Genomic DNA, 19,751 nt, shown 5'->3' with positions numbered 1-19,751 from the left:
TTTAGGCCTAAACTAATTATAGTGATATGTAACCTTTCGGGATATCGGTAAAGTGCGAGCAGACGAGGTGTAAATACGTTAAAAATTAAAGCTAAAAGACTAAACAGTTAGATCGGAATATCTTTAAATTTTGTGAATAAATGTGTTTCTGGTGGATAACAACGACAACTTACCAGAATATTGCTCATAATCACACGTAAAACGTCTTTCTGAGACATTGTGTACACACCGGTCTTACTCACAATAACGAAGTGACGTCACCATCTATGCATAGAATGCTTTCTGAGAGCGAATGAAAATGCGTCACATATTCTGACAAATAAACAGTAGGGTGTCGTTATTGAAATACCGCGAGAATACTGGAAGAATAGAGATGCCAACTATAATGTTTAAAACAAATACTTTTTTAACAAGCGTTTGTGATTTGTCAGGATAATAATAACAATAAGATATCGAAAAGATCAAAGCAAATAAATTCGACAGAAATCTAAGATTCGGCAATATATTTAAGACGGGTTATGTTCACTTAAATTGTGTTTGGTAAAGACTGTAACTATATGTAGTGAACCAGTCTTCGGCTTATACTCACTGAAGAAGAGCATTCAGGGGAGATAATTGAGTAATGACTTAATTCTGGAACGGTTACGAAGAAAAACAAATAATGCGAGAATATTTAGTGCGATTCGCTACACAATTATGATGTCATTGATATAACTTTTCCTGAGGTATGTATTTACATGTGATTTAGCATATGTCAAAGTGTTTTTGATTTGTTCAAGGCCATAAATAGCATCGCGAAAATATATGTCGCGTGGCAAATTTTTTTGAGACGTATCCATATGTGGTATTCTTATGTAATTTTATGTCTAAATTCCCATATGTATGAACGGTCAACGCCCGCTTCGCGGGCTTTTGCCCGTATTATCAACCAACATATTTCACTCGTTATTTGTTAAACAAAAGATAAATCATAAAGTATATATCAAGTTTAGTTATTGTCTAATGATTTTTCATGAAAGATATGCCTTTGAAGTTTAAGGTGCAAGAACTTATAGGTTTAGAGGTTATATAAAATATAATATTAATAAATTACTCACTGCTAATAAACCTATGGATATTGTACTTGTGACGCGAAAGGCCCGTGTCCTCATATTCCTCGCCCATAAGCTGGGCAAGGAGAGAGTTTTCTTGCATAGAAAAATTAGGCGATCTCTGCTTTGCCATCTCAGCCATGATTATCGTCTGCGTTTACTTCCGGGTTTTTCCAAATGTGTACATGCTTATTGTTGTTGAAAACAAGGTCGACGAGAAAAGTATGTTATCGATACAGAAATAATGTGGCAACTGTTTCGATACATACCGAATCCGTAAACCTCACATATATATCCTTTTTGTATCAATTACCCACCATTAACACTAGTAAAACCCGTTCAATTTGATTACAACGTATTCCGCTAAACAATTGTCTGCCATTTTGCGACCTAATTATAGATTCGGTGAAGCGGTTACTAAAATAGTACGAATCGTCGCACAGACGAAATCGGATAATTTTGCCTTAGTTTTTAAGTTGAAATCTTACCTAAGTATTAACCTAAGGTTCTTTATGAATACGAAAGTTAAGGAAATCCTTACCTTAGGAAAATTGTTTGATAACTAAGGAAATTTCTTCCTTAAACCTTAGGTGCTTTATGAATACCGGCCCAGAGTTGTTGTGTTTGGAATGTTACACCGTATAATCATTCCTCTATGGTCGAAATTTCCGCGCCCGTATATGTTACTTACGGTAGTATGTGTTACAACGGTAACAAGTCCTAGCTAAAGTTGAATCACAAATCTGTTTAACTGGAACATTCAATAAATGATCCATATTACTTCGACAGAGTGAAAGTCTTCTTACAAAAATACATATGTATACAAATCTTTAAAATGTATGAGTTTATGTACTAAAAATGTTTAACATAATGCACAGTAAGTATCTAAAGATGTATTTATGGTCTGCTAAGTGGACAAAAGTGAACTTTTAAAAAGGTCTAAGGCTTTTCCAGTTGTTAAAGATTCACAAGTTTGTGACGCGTGTCCTTCATCGGGATATTCTTTGACTTCTTTATTGCATATCTTTTTTTTTTCATATCGCTATTTATTGTCTTAGCTCCATGTGTTTTGTTCTACTCTAAATTGTCCGTTTGCATTTGCATTACACTATTTCGAACAGGATTCAGTTTTTGTAAAATGAAATTACGTCTTTAATGTATTACATACGTAAGGTTCGAATCCAGATTTACATTCTTAATTTTATAGAGATTTTCTGTCTGTGTTGGGTACATTACTTACCGGTTTTATTTGGGGTTAAGTGTACTAAAATGAAGTCAATTAATTTCCAACAATGTATTAGTCTAAAGGCAATGCGACGTTTTAAGTCTTCATTAACCAGGAGTGTAGGTTAAGTGGTTATAAGTACATTAATATACATAAAGGAAAATTAAAGCTTGTATGATCCATTAGTGTATATTGTTTTGAAGTGAAAGGAATTTATCAGTCATGTATTAATCATAATTGTTTAAGACGTCGATAGGCATTATGCATTCAGGCTTTTACTTTTAAATGTACTTCATTTTTGTTCAGTAGACGGTTCACATGCTTTACCGAATACAGGAAACGTGTTTTTTGTGGACTGTCAACATGCTTTATTTTAGATATTCATGTTTTAATTATATATGTATTTTTCTAGGTTAAATATCACGTATGTTTTTAAATTTTAAAGGAATGCATTAGTATGTACGGAATACCGCCGGTACTGTTATAAAGATTTAAACTCAATCCCCATGTATTACCATTACAGAATTACGTCTGCATTTGGCTGTAGTGGGCTTAAAGTTAACTCTCACTTTGAAAAAAAAATGCTTTAACAATTGTATTATTTATTGCAGGACAATTTTTATGGAAGGAATGACCTTGGTACGGATCAAATCTTTTTAAAGGATGCTCTGTAATTAGCTTTTTAGTATAAACAATATACATGCATATAAATTGACATACACGTATTTGCAAACGTAATGTTCTGTATACGGTATTCTGAAGTTAGTACGTAAGACTAACAGCATTTTTCAAGGAAAATATAATGGTATATTAAGAACTAGTGTTGTTATTATTAAGGTATAAAGGATTAGAAAGGCTAAAACACATTTTCTTCGCAAAGAGAAGTCGCTTGTGTTATAACACTTAAAAATAAGAATATCGCTGTTTCAAAATGTATCAAGTTAGGGCCATTAATGTACAATGTGAAATTGAGTGCGTCATTCTTTCTAGGCTATTGTAAAAGAAAGTGATATTTTGATTCCAATGTATTTAGGTTAAATTGTTTGCAATTACGGTCCTTCGAGCAGTGTAATGACATCTACATCTCAATTATTTTAATGCGTATGTGAAGTAGAAAATTTAGTACAAAATAGTTTGCAAAAGAAAATATTCGAAAGGGAACATACGAGATTTTTATAATATACTTTAACAACTGTAGGCAGCTTTCGGTCGAAACACATTATCATTTTGGCCATATACCTCACTTACATCTGACTTGACTGTAGACGATTGGTATCCCCAATTTAAATAAATGTTGTTGTTTCTTTCAAAAGAATAATATATATGATGAAGACGAACCTGACAATAACATTTTAAATAATCTCGAATATTATCAAGTGACCTGTGTTTTTCTTTTCAATTCATCAAAAACGGATGGCGCGATAACAGAAGTGCTACATCAATTAAAAGGCGATATATATATGTAAAGTCAATGGCACTTAAATCAATTTTATAATATAATCTTTACGCTATTTAATTCAACAAACAAAATCGTGAAGGCCTTAGCAATAGCCCTGACGTAATCCGACTGTATTTTGTTTTAAATTACGTTAACATGTGTTAACATACGCTTTGCTCAAAATGTCAAATAATTTTGTCCTCACCACAGAATCACACTTTTTTTTAAATGTATAAATTCTGACTGTAAAGGTTTTTTGTTCAAATTTAATTCTTTGCTTATAACTGACCTAAAAATACACATTATTAATCGTGCTTAAATCAACATTCATACCATTTGTATTTTTTTAAAAGAGGAAATTTTAAAAACGACTTCTTTCTTTAGACTACAAGGCGCAGAGGTTTTATATTTGGTATGGAGCATCGCCTAGTGGTCGTCGTTCAAATTATGATCATAGGGTCAAAACAACCCAGGTCATGTGCTTTCGGGAGAGGGATTTGTATATTGACATTAAAGTAAATATTTTAATAAAAATTTCATAAAACCAAAAGGATTAAGGGATAATTATGTCGTACATAAAATCACACTAAATGGTCATCTGCGAAGTTTCTTAAAATCATGACAATCGAATTACAACTAGCCGTGACCCAGAGGTCACATGATTTATAAACAAACTTAGTAAATGACATTTTCGCAGATATAACAATTAAGTAACGGTGAAGCAAACAATTTGCTCCCATGATGCCCCGGCTTTTGCCCGTGATCACATGATTTATATACGCTCGAACAGGAACTAATTGAAAAAAACTTCTCTGAAACCGTAAGGCTCACAAGTTTAATATTTTTTGTGTAATATTTTCTAGTGGTGCTCTACACAGATGGTAAAAATCATATCTATGGAATTAATCATGTACGCACCCTAGGGGTCACACGATTAAAATAGATTTATTTAGTTGATAACTTTATAACGTCTTTATTAAAAACCAAACTTCCCTGATCTTTGATAATCGGATCAGAGGTCATTTACGAAGTTTGTTCAAATCATGCTCCTGGAATCAACATAATCCACCTCGCAGTTGTCTGGTGAAGTATATAGTACTTGTGTAATAAATAAGCTATATTATTCTTTAAAACCGAAAGTGTAAGGGTTTAGGATAATAGTTTGTAAGATGGTGAGTGATCCCCTATCCAACAAGTTAATCATTCCCATGGACTCAAATTCTTCCTTCGTGGGGATGCAAGGGATATATGTTTCAAATGGACTCTATATTTTGTATGTGAATAATATTGAAATCCTCATCAACGATTCTTGGTTCGAAACTGTCAATTCGTTTTTTATGCATTTTAGCGCTGTCTGGCCAGTTTGGCCCGTTTGATTATACATACAACACAACATAACGCAATTTAAGCTGGAGTCTTTGCTTTGAACGTCAAATGGAAAAACAATTGGAAGGCATGACGCACTTTATATTTAACTTTAAAATTATCACAAAACATTTAAGAGTATGCACACAGATAAAATACATAATAATACATATCAAATAAAAAAACAAGAACAATAAAGAAGAGTAAAACTTCTAATAATTGTAATAATTGCATTTTAACTATTCAATGGTTTCATCTTTTCCAGAGCTTAATAATTAACTTTTTTTTTGGGGGGGGGACATAAGCTACAGTAAATACAGTAAACAAATTAAATGCTAGTCATTTACGCAGTCTGTATACAGAAGACACTATTTTTGATATCATTGCACAGCTTCAAGACATATTATTGTGCCTTAAAATAATAAAAACATGTCGTCCGAAAACCTGATACATATGTCAAAACAAAACAAACAAAATGCCACTTTTTGAAAGTTGCCAAGGGGAAATATGAATAGGGGTGTTTTTTGTAAAATTGTACTTCTATCAAAACTATAATTACGTCGTTCGTTTACAATACTCATATGCAAAACATATATGTAGAAAGATTGAAAAATGGCGTACTTTATATGTTTTCCGTGTTTGAATGTACTCAAACATTAACTTTAGATAGCGCCATACGTGTACTTAGTTGCAATGAATGGTCTTTTAGTGACTTCCTTAAAAGTATTGCCTACTGAAAAAAAATGCTTTCAAGTGTACATGTCTTAGGATAAAGTTTCGTGCTGAGAATCTCCATTACATGAACAAAATACATTAAATAAAAAAAGAAAGGTCAATGTTCTGAATGTTATTTAGCTAAACAAAAAATTATTTACTGGGAGTGCATTTTGTGTTGGATAATAGGCACAACATGTTTACATAGGTACCCTTTTAATGTTTTTTTTAAATATTATTCTATGCACTTACTTTTGTTTTACAAAGATGTGTATGTTTTATGAGCAGTTTGATGATATATGTACCATAAAACAGTGTGAAATAGATGGGTTTGCAGAAAAGTCAGATCATCGAGGTCACTATACAGAAAACAACCCTGATAGAATGTAGTTTATATTTTTGCATAAGTACTCTTTGTAAGTTTTTACGAATTGATCGAAATATTGTATCGTGTTGCCCTTTGTTTCCTATGTTTGATTTTTGTGTGTGATTATATATGAGCTTCGCTCTGTAAAACTGGGCTTTAAAGCATGTGCGAAAAGTGCCGTCAAGACTAGTCTGTGCAGTCCGAAAAAGCTTATCAGTGACGACTTTTTCCGCTTGTCGGTATTAGGTTAAGGTCGACTGTTTCATCAAAAAAATCGTTTATTTTTTGCGTATAACAACATTCAATTTCTCGAATATTATCGGTTTGATCTGCGTAGTTATGCTTTTTGTATGTTTCGCACAAAAACCTTTATTTTCGAAACAGATATATAGAATATTTTCAAACTATGTGATTTATGTCATTTTAATGTCTATGGGGGATTTAAACCGCATTTTATGCAAACGTAAGCGATTTCAAACCTGATAAAACACACTTTTTTTAACTTTACATGGACACACCATGTGTTTTGAACTTTATAAAAAGCTTACTATTAAGATAAAATAATAGTTTTAGTAAATTAAAGTAGTCGTAGTTGTATCCGTTGCAGACTTTGTAGATGCAGAAATGGTAGAGTAAATAGTTTAAGTAGCAGTTGACGTCCACCGTAGATTACATATAGATCAATCGATTGTTTGCACAAATGTGTGTTACTTAATTTACTCTTTAATTAATTTAAACAATATGGCTCAACGAATTTTCGGTTGTGCAGGCCTTTTTTTAAATATTGTTTAAAAGAAAAAGATGATTTACGCATGAGAACAAGGACGAAATCCCAATTTCATACAAAGAAAATTAGTTGTTACCAAAGAAGACCTTGATTTGCACAGCAAGCATATATAAATATAAATATAATATTGTTATTATAAACCAAACACTAGCAAAATAAAAAAAATAATGAATTGTTACATTGCACTTGACATAGTTACAATATTTTAAACCGTACGCTTTGCTTGTAACTGTTGTCACGTCAATCGAAAATCAAAGTTATACTCAAGAATATATAGATAGCTGCTGTGGTGATTAAATTACTTATATACTTAAAGAAATTACTTGGCTCTTTCTAGTGCTAGTGCTTGCCAAGTGGATCTTTCAGAGGGGAATGTTAATGTAGCATACTAAATCAAAACAAGAAGTAAGATTTGTCTACCTTAAAACTTCACGAAGTTACCTCAGTGTGTTTACAGGCGTCGATCCTCGAGTGGAAATCCAGTGTAGATGACTGTAATTATGGCAAGGTATTACAACATCAATATTTGATTTTACTCTAGAACTGTTTGTGCGACATTCCACCTGTGATGCACCTTCCTGGATATTTGAAAACCCATCTAAAACTTGTAGCATGAAACAGTTTGAACATTTAACATACTATTAGATCGTGGAAACTGGTTCCTGTGTAAGACACACCCTGTTTGTAAAATTAATGTGATTGATTTCATTCACGTTATTGGTATGTTAATGTATTGTTGGTTAACTTTTCAGTAGATGTCGTCTCTGATTGTATGAAGAAAAAAAAACAATCGATCGCTCTACGTCTCAATATTTGCATATAACTGTTTAGAATAAAATTAAAGGCATGATCCAAAATGTCACTTAAACCATACTTATTTAAAGGTGTATGCCACCCTGATGATCATAACTTGTATACATTCAAGTATAAATTTAGGAATGTATAATGTACTGTTTTAATTACAATATTTTCTAAATGCTTAATTTGTAGACAGAATGTGATTATGTGTGAATACTGTTGAATGTTTACGTATATTTTGAGTAAACAAGTTCGATATCTTTCAATTAATCCAAACCCCGAACATCACATGCGTTATTTAAGGGAGCAGAAACAAAAGTTTCAAACACCTGCTACGCAATACTAGGATTGAAGTATTTTTTGTTAAGATTCAATAATGAAACGTTGTGTGCCTTTAAGGCCTTTCCAATGACATATTAATTAGTTAGATGGAAAACTCCTATGTAATTAATTACTACTCAGAGATGGTTAAATCATCAACATTGTGTAATGCTCAAGTATTGTGAGACCATTTTAAGCATTTGTTATTTGACCTCATTTTTAAAGTCATTAGGTTTTTTTGTTTTCTCGATATTAATTCAGAATGCCACTTTTTAAAAGTCAATACATTTCAAACTTAATTGTAACTCTTAAACTTTCTTTCCAATTGAGCCCATATCATCAGAAAATGGTAAAATGACTAACAGAAAATCAATCAATTTCAGACCGAAAACGTTCTACAGTGTTTAATGCAAGATTTGACTATACTAACATTTGTCAAAAATTGGTAAGGGTTTTTCAATTAAGACTCATATTGAAAATTGTAAACCAACCGGATTTCCAAATTCAGATAACGACTGAGTCATAAAACAGGCGTAATGTTTGTAACAATACCATGTTAAACTAACGAAAGTTGTGTAACAATGTCGTCTTTATTGAAAACAATCGGCTTAAAATTAGTCCAGGGAATAAGTCTGATGGATTCACTCTAGGTTGCCTTGTTGAAAGGTTTAGTAGTGTTACATTGAAAGTGAGAAAGTGAGATAATTTGTATTCATTATGCAACGTTGTCTATTTGAAAATATGAAAATGATACAACCAACTAGTACTGTGTAATATAATTCGTCTTCTCGTGAGACGTGATGCAGCCGGGTATACTAAATACAGCCCTGAACCGATGATTTACAACAGTTGTAAAATAGGAAATCAAGATCTGCAATGCATTTGCAGAAAATGATAATACTTAAGAAACACATATACTTAACAAAATAATAACCTAGCCAATACAGTATAGATGTGGAGGCACTCACTCGCTGTGTAATAAAATACCATGCTTTAATAGAAAATGTCAATTATTTGCAATATATTTGCGTGTAACCTGTCACGCAATATTCTTTGAAAAGTGACTCCGGAGGCGTCGCCTTAACATAGTCACAGTGTTTCGTGATTTAAAGAGACCTTTTTTTTTTACAGATTTCGCATCTTTTGAAGTTTGTCACTACATGCTTTAAAATGATAAATGTAAACATTGGATAAAACAAAACCCAGTTTAAAACCAAAATGAAATTGAAGAAAGAAAAGAATAATCCCCATCTGGCCTCGAACCAATAACCATTAGAGTGAAAGCCTACCGGTTAGAATACTCGGCCATCCGTGCTGACATTAAAGTGCATATCATTTATACTTTCTTTAAGCAATTCTCGTACTGTCACAAAATATAATGATTACAACAGAACGTTCCAAATTATACAATTGTTTCGCGTTTGCAACGCTTTATACATTTCCGGTTTTTTAATCGTCAAGCAGATGCATATAATGGATACTTTAGGGCATAGTAAATATTAAGTACTACGGTGTTGTTGTTTTGGGGGAAATAAATTACTACAACGAAAATTTGCAAATCTGATGCATTTTATTTTCAATTGTGTCAGTTGATCAAAACGTGTAAAGGTCCCTTTAAAGGTTTGAGCACTGAGAACCGTTAGACCTTAAAATACGATTTTTCATGCAAACTACTTACAAACAACCGCAATTGATTTAGTATTATTATTTAGAAAATGATCGTGAACTTTTTCGAGATTGAAATTATAGTTATTCTCGTTCCATAACAAGTTTAACTTGATAAGGGTATGCGAAAAAGTTCAAACATAAAGCTTCATACAAAGCAAGTCATGCGAAATGGCCTAATGGGCTGCTTCAGGCAGGTAACCTGAATTTGACAGCATGTTCATGTTTTGTTGATTCAATAAGACTGTAATTCAGTATTGCCACAAACGTTTCAATATGTTTCTGACTTTGTGTTTAGTTTGTTCTGTTAATGAGGGTCTTGATATGCGTTTTTGAAAACAAATACATACATGTGAATGACAATGTGGAGTAAGATACATTTATGCATAAGTGTCAATTAAAAACAGAAAATGCTCACACATTGCATTTATTGCATATAACAATGCAAAAGGCGTGTATTCCAAAAATTGAGGAAAGGAAAACTACAAGCTTACGTAACGGTCCAATCCTATAAACTTAAGATGTTCGTAACTTATGTTGTACACACATTCTTGAATAAATATGTTGAAACGTAATAGCTTTAAAATGTGTTATTGTTGATGGATCCTATATAGCAAGCTGTATAACTTAATGTTTAAATTCAACACGAATGATTAAAAGTCAAAACATGTATGTATAATGACAAACGTCTAGTATCGTATTTTGCTTAATGGCCGGATATACCAAACGTTAATTACTAGCTACGCCACTGCTTCCAGTACTTAACCGTTTCGATTTATTCGGCTTTGATGACACACATGACGTTATACATTTCATGAATCATCTTAAAGGCCTCGAGTAAAACTATTTAAAATTGCCATTTTGCGAAATTCCTTAATAAAGCATTTCGTGAAGTCCCTTAGTGAAACAGTCATTTTACGTAAATCCTGAATCGCTTAGGAATTTCGTAAAATTCATAGTTTACAAATGCATGTCGTCACCGCGACTAAGTCTCTAAGTCTCAAGAGGTATGTCATGGATACCCCACGCATAACTCGTGATATTCCATGGAAATGTCCCTAACATAGAAAATGTCATCTTACTGGAAAAAAGGCTTAACATTAAATACGAGAGAATGTATGATTTAAAAGATTATTATTTATTTTATTTTTATTTTTTTTATTTTTTTTTGGGTGTGGGATGGGGTGTGTGTGTGTGTGGGGGGGGGGGGTCCCGAAGGAGCTTTCTGAATACTGTCCAAATAAACGTTCTTGGTAAAAGGAAGTAAAAGGAACAATAATATGCAATAAATTTAATGGAAATTCAATAGTTTTCTTGTTAATAACAAAATGTTTTATTAATAAAATAAATAAAGTTTAAAATACTTTGCATAATGTTTGATTAGAAATATTGCAATATTGCTAGTGTCTCTATAACAAGTTATGTTTGTGTGTGTGTATATTAGGTATGATGACGTTTTAATTTGTCATCGGGCATTCCTATATTTTCCTATTATGGTTGTCAGCGGTTTCGCGTTTGTTTGTTTTTTTAATGATTTTGTAAACCCGGATTTCTTGTTAATCTTCTCAATCAGCTGACTGTTATCATGTATCACAGGTAAACAGGATTGTGTACAATTGTGCTTTTAACGAGTCATGTACTGACAGAATGCCGATCGCGTTAACCACGGACGAATCATGTTCCGATTAAGTGCGTTTGGGAAGGAAAAACTACCACAATAAGATATAAAAGGCTCGTTTATAGATTGCAAAGTTCAAATATAAAATAAATGTGTAATAGATTTAAATAACAAGTACAAGGAAAATGTCGAAATATCGTTTCGTTCATGAATAATCATCATATATCGATCACAATCAGAAAAGAATATGCTTTATGGGAAAACACTCGGTTTCAGGTGTTAACAAATATTTGGTTTAATTACGCGATTTAATTGAACTGCCGCCCTAATGCATATATTGCCAATAAGCCATTTGATTTTCCTCCCATAGGTCAAGGGTTCAAATCCCGATTAAGGTACTATTTTATTATTTACCTTTTTGAAATTATAATCAATTTACATTTTTTCCAACCAGCAAAGCGTTGTATAACGTTAATGTCGAAAAGCGTCCAATACCAATAGTATTAACATATTTACATACAAATCCAATTGAACTTGACTTAAAACGTAAACAACAAGTAAACTGCAAGCATGTATTGGTGTCACTTTGAGGTCGATTTGTTTGAGGAGCTCGTTTTGCGCTGAAATAAACATACCAAAGTGTTAACCAAATAATAATTATTTTAACAATACATGCAATATCACATAATATTGTTAGATGTTGTCCGGAGAGCGCACGTATTTGTCGAATGTCATGCATGGAAACGTCCAGTTTAACATGATTTATGATAAAACCAGGCAAATATTTTGATTTTAAAGATAATCGGTATTAAATTATGAGCTGCGAAGTCACACTTATTTTGGGTCTAACCGATAAAATAGCAAGTAGTTTAAACCGAACACATTAATTTGTATTTTAAAGTGTCATCTTAATAATCTAAAATTCCCTTTTGAACGTTTCGAATGACCCGCCTTGGTTTTATAAAAGACACTTTTTCTATTTTTAAAAACGCAAAAGTCGTCCCTTTTGCCAGTATTTCTATTTATCAATTACCCAGTCAGATAACAATAGAATAATTTTATTCAAACAGTCCATAAAAAAAGTAATACAAAATTGTTGCACGTTAAACGAAATACTGTCAATTAAGTAACATATTCAATCTATAATCGGCTATATTCCGGCCTCGATAATATATTACTAGCATACATACATAAGGGTCAAATATCTGTGTGTACTTCATATTTAGAATTAGCTCATATTGACTTGCACGACCGTAAAATTCGTTTTAAATATGTTAATAAAGTGTTTGGAGTTCTTCTCTTCTGTTCAACGTGTTTTTGTGGACTGAACGATTTGTCGCTGAGGTTCGGTATTATGCGCACATTATTCATATCAGGTTTTCCAAGTTGTTTTTTTTTAATTCACAAATGCTGAATTCATCAACGTTCCTAAACGATTGATTTCATGTACGTTTACTTCATTAATACCACGTTAGTTGTTGAGAACAGTTATATCTGCAATACTATTCGTTTTCATAATTAAATATTATCAATTAACACCAAAAATAACTACTATGACCAATATTTATTCAATAGAAACTCGTTACGTCTTTAAAAGAAACGTATGCATGTAATTAGGCTATAAACGAAACGTATTTAAACTTTATAATGCGGGGGAAAATCAGTTTGAAGAACTTTGGCTATGTAAATATAAAGCAAAGATTGATTGTCTCTTAATAAAACAGTTAATTGAACGTGTGCTTATCGATGATCTCTTATTAATTTTATGATTTTTCAAAGATATTTGCTTTGCCGATCAAACATAGCTGATAGAGCGATAAATTGCTGCCCAATGCATACTACTCCTGTAGCTAAGTAGAGCGATAAATTGCTGCCCAATACATACTACTCCTGTAGCTAAGTAGAGCGATAAATTGCTGCCCAATGCATACTACTCCTGTAGCTAAGTAGAGCGATAAATTGCTGCCCAATACATACTACTCCTGTAGCTAAGTAGAGCGATAAATTGCTGCCCAATGCATACTACTCCTGTAGCTAAGTAGAGCGATAAATTGCTGCCCAATGCATACTACTCATGTAGCTAAGTAGAGCGATAAATTGCTGCCCAATACATACTACTCCTGTAGCTAAGTAGAGCGATAAATTGCTGCCCAATGCATACTACTCCTGTAGCTAAGTAGAGCGATAAATTGCTGCCCAATGCATACTACTCCTGTAGCTAAGTAGAGCGGTAAATTGCTGCCAAATGCATACTACTCCTGTAGCTAAGTAGAGCGATAAATTGCTGCCCAATGCATACTACTCCTGTAGCTAAGTTCGCTAAAACATGTTCATGTAAGGAATACATTAATAGTAATGTTTACTGTATTTGTATTATATATTATTTGTTTGTTTGTTAAATGGCTATGTATTTTCCTTGTTAGTCTCAAGTGTACTGTTTCGTTTCTAAACTATAATTATTATGTAAAGAAGTAATTTATTACTTGATATAACATACAAAACACACCAACTATACCATATACAAGGTTTAAAGTGATTAACTAGTTTCTACTGTCACGTTGTATATTTATTGACACTAAATTATTATAAAAGTATTCAAACATATATATTAAACTCTGAAGATATTGAAATAAATAACAATATAATTTTATCATTGTATATTGTAAATGCAACATATAGCAATTATAGTAAGCCACTATGGACATTGCATCTGGTTATGTGTACTACACAGACCGAAAACATATACAGTTCGTGTACTATAAAGGCAATGGAAGAAACTTCCCGTTCGGGAAACTAGGGGAATCCCCATATTGGTTTCCTGATCAGGAAACTCGTGGACAAAATTTGCATTTTTATTCCCGATCGGGAAATAAAACAGCAATTTTATGGTGGGTTCAGAAAATAGACAGGGGAGACACTTCAATATATAAAAAAATCTGTTTTCAACACTACCTTTCTGTAGAAGAAATATATATCTAAATTTTTACCATGCAAATTTTTTTAAGGCCCTGGTTTTCTTTCAATATAGTTGCAAAATTTGTATAATCTACGTACAAATGGTAAAATCAGTGGTTTCCCGAATTAGAAACCAAATTTCCGATCGGGAAACTATCGGAATTGATAGTTTCAGAGGTTTCATGATTGGGAAACATAAATTCTTAATCAGGAAAAAGTAAATAAGTATCCAGTTAGTCTATACATGTATTATTTCTTTACATTAACACAAACATGGCATCAAAAGTTGAAGGTGGACGTTTTCTTAAACAATGTGGCACTAGTTCTTTGCATTCATACTGGAAAATTCAGCCTTATCAGAAAATTGTTCAAAGAACTAAGATCAGAAAAGTACAAAAGACCATTAGTACCACTGAAATTTAATAAAAATAGTTCGAAGTCGTATTAATGCAAATAAAGGCGTTACTACGATAAGAAACACGTAATAACGCAAACAAACGCTTTATAACGCTTATTAACACGTTACTACGCTTAAAAGGCGTATCTTTCTTTTTTGCCCACTATTTATTAATTCAAATGTTTTTCGGCGTAAGCTGTATTAAGCCAGCTTTTCACCCTGACTTGACCTTTGTAAGTGTCCAATAATATTCAAATGAAATTTCCCGCGGCTAGGTACGAATGAATACACTTCATTTATTCCATTGGCTGATTTGACTATAACACCAGAACATTGGGAACATATCCGCGTCTTTAAAACACTGTTTTACTGCATGAAACAATTTTATCTCTAATGAAAAGGCTCAATAGATAGAACAGTTTTACAATCAATTTTCGACATAAATACAGTTTGTGCGTTCACCTTTTATTTTCAGAGAATTACCAGCGCAAAAGCGTTTATACTAAAGGCTATATTCTAATATTTAGTACTTACTTGCATTGCATTTCAACCCACGAGGTTTCGGGTCAAATCGCGGCCAGTATGTGAAAGTCAGAGTTTATATACAGTTCATCACCGGAGTTCGCAGAAGGGGTTGCGATATTTTCATTGAAGGAAAAAATTGGAATCTATGTTATTTTTGTCTGATGGAGTAAATAGTTCGTTTAGTCGCTTTGTCGATATATCAATATTTTAGGCACAGCTGTTGCCTTGTTCGTGTACAGTTGGCGTAAACAAGCCGTCGTTTCAGCAGCAGAATTGTTACCTAACTTTAATGCATTGCATTCCAATCCGCAATTGTAGTGTTTCATCTACAGAATACACTAGTTAGCACCATTAAAGGAACTCCATTTAAAGAACAAACACCATTGAAGGTTATACTGGTTTTATTTACATCCGTACTCGTCAAGCATACAAAACAGTCTGTCCCTGAACATGCTATCAAAGAGGCATTCATGCCGTAGGCGTGTCCTGCAAGTAGGCGTGGCCAGTGCAAGCTATACCACAATCCCTCCTTTTTTTCAAACCAAATAATGCATGATCAACAAATACATACTCTAAACATAAACCCATACGTTCACAAACAATTCAAGATAACAAATTACACCATGCATTTATGAAACAATCTAAACTAAATTTAATCAAAACAAAAACGTCACAAATGAAAACATTTTATCAATGAAAATAAAATAGCACGCCGCTTGTACTAGCAATGTTCTCACACAATTCCCTTTTATCGTTAACATGAAAGTAATGAGCGACCACACTGGCTGTTAATCAATTTCCGTTTATAAGCCATTTTACACTCGGAGCATGATACACATGTCAGTTTAATAGAAATTTACTAGCATCCGTGGGATAAGCGCCACGTGTGTTGTCTCGAATGAACACCAGTAAATTACATGCCTATTTAGCGGTGCATTTACACCAGTTTGAAATCATTAAATTTCTCGGGCATTTTCCGAACCCTTATCGGTCTGTCTTTACCCGCAGATGATACATTAATTTGACAATGTTCACTTTTAGAATTGTTTACATTTGAGTCTGTCTGAGGATTTTGTTCATTCATTTTTTTCATATGCGTTACATTTCGCCGATACTCGGTACCATCATCGGCACGTACAACCACGCTATTCCCGTTCTTATCTATAACTGTGTACTTATCGGAACTGAACGGAGTGTCGAGTTTATTGTTTCTATTTTGCTTCAAAAGAACCTTGTCGCCTGGTACAATTTCGCTCTCTTTTGCATTTCGTTTCGCGTCGGAGTATACTTTCCCTTTCCCCTTTTTCTCGGAATCACGATCACGTATTTCGCTATCTTCCCGCCTATACGTATTAATTTCAGGAACACATGTTCTTATCTTACGACCGAACAGCATCTCAGCAGGTGACATACCCGTTACTGAATGGGGTGTGCTTCGATACATTATCAGGTAATCATCGAGGTCTAATCGCCAATTACGATTTTGACTTTGAGATATGCGTAATCGCTTTAGTATTGAACGGTTCTGACGTTCAACCTCCCCATTTGCTTGCGGCCACAAGGGAGTATTTCGCCTGTGTTCGATTCCTTGAGACTGCAAATAATTTTCAAAATACTCGCAAACAAACCTACTAGCATTGTCTGTACGTAGAGATAATGGCAAGCCATGCGTCAAAAACCATTTCCTTAATATTGACACTAGTTTTTCGCTAGTTATTACTTTGGTGACCTCAAGCTCTACATACCTACTGTAATAGTCGACACAACCAAAAATGTAATCACCTGATGGCAACGGACCTAATACGTCCGCGGCTAAATCTTGCCATGGGGCACTTGGTAGCTCGGTTCTCGTCATCGGTTCGGGATTTGTTGACTGGCTTACCAACTGACAGCCATAACACGTTTTACGGTAATTTTCAATTTCCTTATCTATACCCGGCCACCAAACTTTGGTCCTCAAGTTGCTTTTCATCAACACGAATCCCGGATGACCTATGTGACCTAAGTCTAATACGCGTTTGCGTAATTCACGCGGGACAACGATTCGCGTACCCCTAAGTACTAAGTAACCAATTACACACAGTTTATCTTTGATATGTATGAACTGATTTTGCTCGTGTTTATCCCACGTCCCGTTCGTCACGCTTTCGCGTAATCTGCTTATCTCATCATCACAAAATGATACCTCTTCTATTTCTCGAGTGGCCATAGCACTGGGTGTTGCTTCGCGCGCAACAAATTTAATGTATTCGTGGTCATCTACACTATCTATTGTCCTAGAACTATGCTTGAGCGGAAGTGGCGACAGTGCGTCTGCAATATTGTCTCGACCGTTCACATGTTTAACCGTAAATCGGTACGGTTGCAGCCTAAGAACCCATCGCTCAAGTCTAGCGCACGGTTTTGACCTTGGTCCGTAAATGTATTCAAGTGGCTTGTGGTCAGTAAGAAGCTCAAACTCGATACCATAAAGCCACGAATGAAAACGCTCTAATGCCCACACTACGCTTAAACCCTCTTTTTCAGTTTGTTAGTATCTCCTCTCAACATCAGTTAAGCTTCTACTGGCATAACTTATTACGCGGTTTTCCCCATTTTGAACCTGCACGAGCACAGCAAGTAGTCCGACTGGACTCGCATCGACTATGACCTTTGTCGGCGCGGTTTTATCGTAATACCCCAATGTTTCGGCACATGCTAGCCTTCTTTTTAATTCTTTGAACGCGTCCTGTTGAGACCGACCCCATTTAAACACCGTTTTCTTTCTTAACAGATCATTTAACGGCGCGGAAATCGTAGACAAATTCGGTATGAATCTTGCGCAAAAATTCACTAAACCGAGGAAACTTCGAACCTCGCTCGCGTTTCGCGGCTCAGGCGCGTTTACTACAGCATCGACCTTGACCTGCGTTGCCCCTATCCCTCTCTCAGACAGCTCATGACCCATAAACACTAACTTATTCATGTAAAATTGACATTTTTCCTTGTTAAGTGTAAAACCTTTGTCTCTCAATACACATAGCACATTATTTAAACATTTATCATGTTGTTCTTTCGTTGCAGTATGGACAATAATGTCATCGGCAATGCTGTTAACACCCTCACAGCCTTGCAATGTTTGTTGCAAAATCATCTGGTACCTCTCTGGAGCACATGTTATTCCAAACATTAAACGTTTATACCTGAAAAGTCCACTGTGTGTTGTAAACGTCGTGATTTCTCGTGATTCTGGGGACAGTTCAATTTGATGATACGCGTTTTTAATGTCCAGTTTGCTGAAATACTTGCTGTTATTCATTTCCTGCAACACTTCGTCCACTGTTGGTATTGGATACCTAGTCCTTTGTATGGCTCTGTTTGCCTGCCTCATGTCAACGCAAAGTCGAATGTCGCCATCATTCTTTGGTATTATGACGACAGGGGACACCCACTTCGACGGTCCACTTACGGGTTCAATGACATCTGAGTCGAGTAATTCTTTGATTTTAGCTTCCAACTTCTCTCGTAACTGATATGGCACGCGTCTGGTCGGTTGCACTACAGGTGTTACAGCCTGGTCAATGGGCACTTCAAGTTGATAACCTTTCAGTTTTCCAAGTCCCGTAAATAATTCGTTGTAATTATTAACAACATCCGATATTCCCGGGGTTTCCATTTGACGCACTATTTTAAGTACGCCAAGTCGCATAGCTGTATCACAGCTTAATAAGGACTGTCCAGATCCCTCAATGACAACAAATTCTGCGTCATCTACCGCTACACCCTTGTAAACAATCGTTGACCAAAATACACCAGCAGTCTTCAGTGGTTCCTTAGATCCATAGGCATACAGTTCTGTTTTCCTTGGCTCGTCCCTGCATTTTATGTCATTTCGTTTCAAGAACTCCCACATTTTCCTATCCACAATGTTGCAGCTGGAACCGGAATTAATGATCGCCTTTATTTGTACACCACCAATTTCGACCATTATCGATGTTGCTGTCGGGTACTTATTTTGTACAGTAAACGTGAACTGTCTGTCATCAGTTGTGTCCACAACTTGACGCACAGTAGGCGGTTTCTTTTTCGACTTTTCACCCGATCGGCATTTAATCGCAAAATGTCCTATCTTGCCACACTTATTGCAGTGCTTTCCACGCGCTGGACACGTGCTGTCTTTTGCAATGTGACCACGTTTCCCACATTTAAAACATTGAACGTCATTTTGAATACGATTTTTCCGTGCAAACGTACCTTTTGTTGTTCGGCTTGTTGTTGTGTTTACCGACTGTGGGCTTTGCTCAATGCATTTTGCCTGATGTTCAGCATTTTCTAAAGTTCTCGCAATGGAACGCAATTCTGTCAGGGTTAAATCCCGTCCTTTTTGCAGAAGTTTCCGTCTTAATTCACTTGAAATGCACTTCTCAATCACCTGATCTCTTATTTGCTCATCTGTGTTCTCAAATGCACACGTCTCTGCTTTCTGTCGCAACCGTGTGATATATT

At 34.5% G+C, this 19,751-nt stretch overlaps 1 protein-coding gene across 1 annotated transcript; it reads right to left on the bottom strand.

Annotated features, from left to right (window-relative positions):
- Positions 1-1,089: 1,089 nt before the first annotated feature.
- On the bottom strand, positions 1,090-19,233 carry LOC127839550 (uncharacterized). The gene is made up of 2 exons (XM_052367940.1): positions 18,715-19,233; positions 1,090-1,167 (listed from the first exon to the last, which is right to left on the bottom strand). The coding sequence occupies exons 1-2, from the start codon at positions 19,231-19,233 to the stop codon at positions 1,090-1,092; spliced, it is 597 nt and encodes a 198-aa protein (XP_052223900.1).
- Between the last annotated feature and the right edge of the window lie 518 nt (positions 19,234-19,751).

This window comes from Dreissena polymorpha, chromosome 7, assembly GCF_020536995.1.
Source record: "Dreissena polymorpha isolate Duluth1 chromosome 7, UMN_Dpol_1.0, whole genome shotgun sequence".
Lineage (NCBI taxonomy): Eukaryota > Metazoa > Mollusca > Bivalvia > Myida > Dreissenidae > Dreissena > Dreissena polymorpha.
This window is presented reverse-complemented; position numbering and strand designations above follow the sequence as displayed.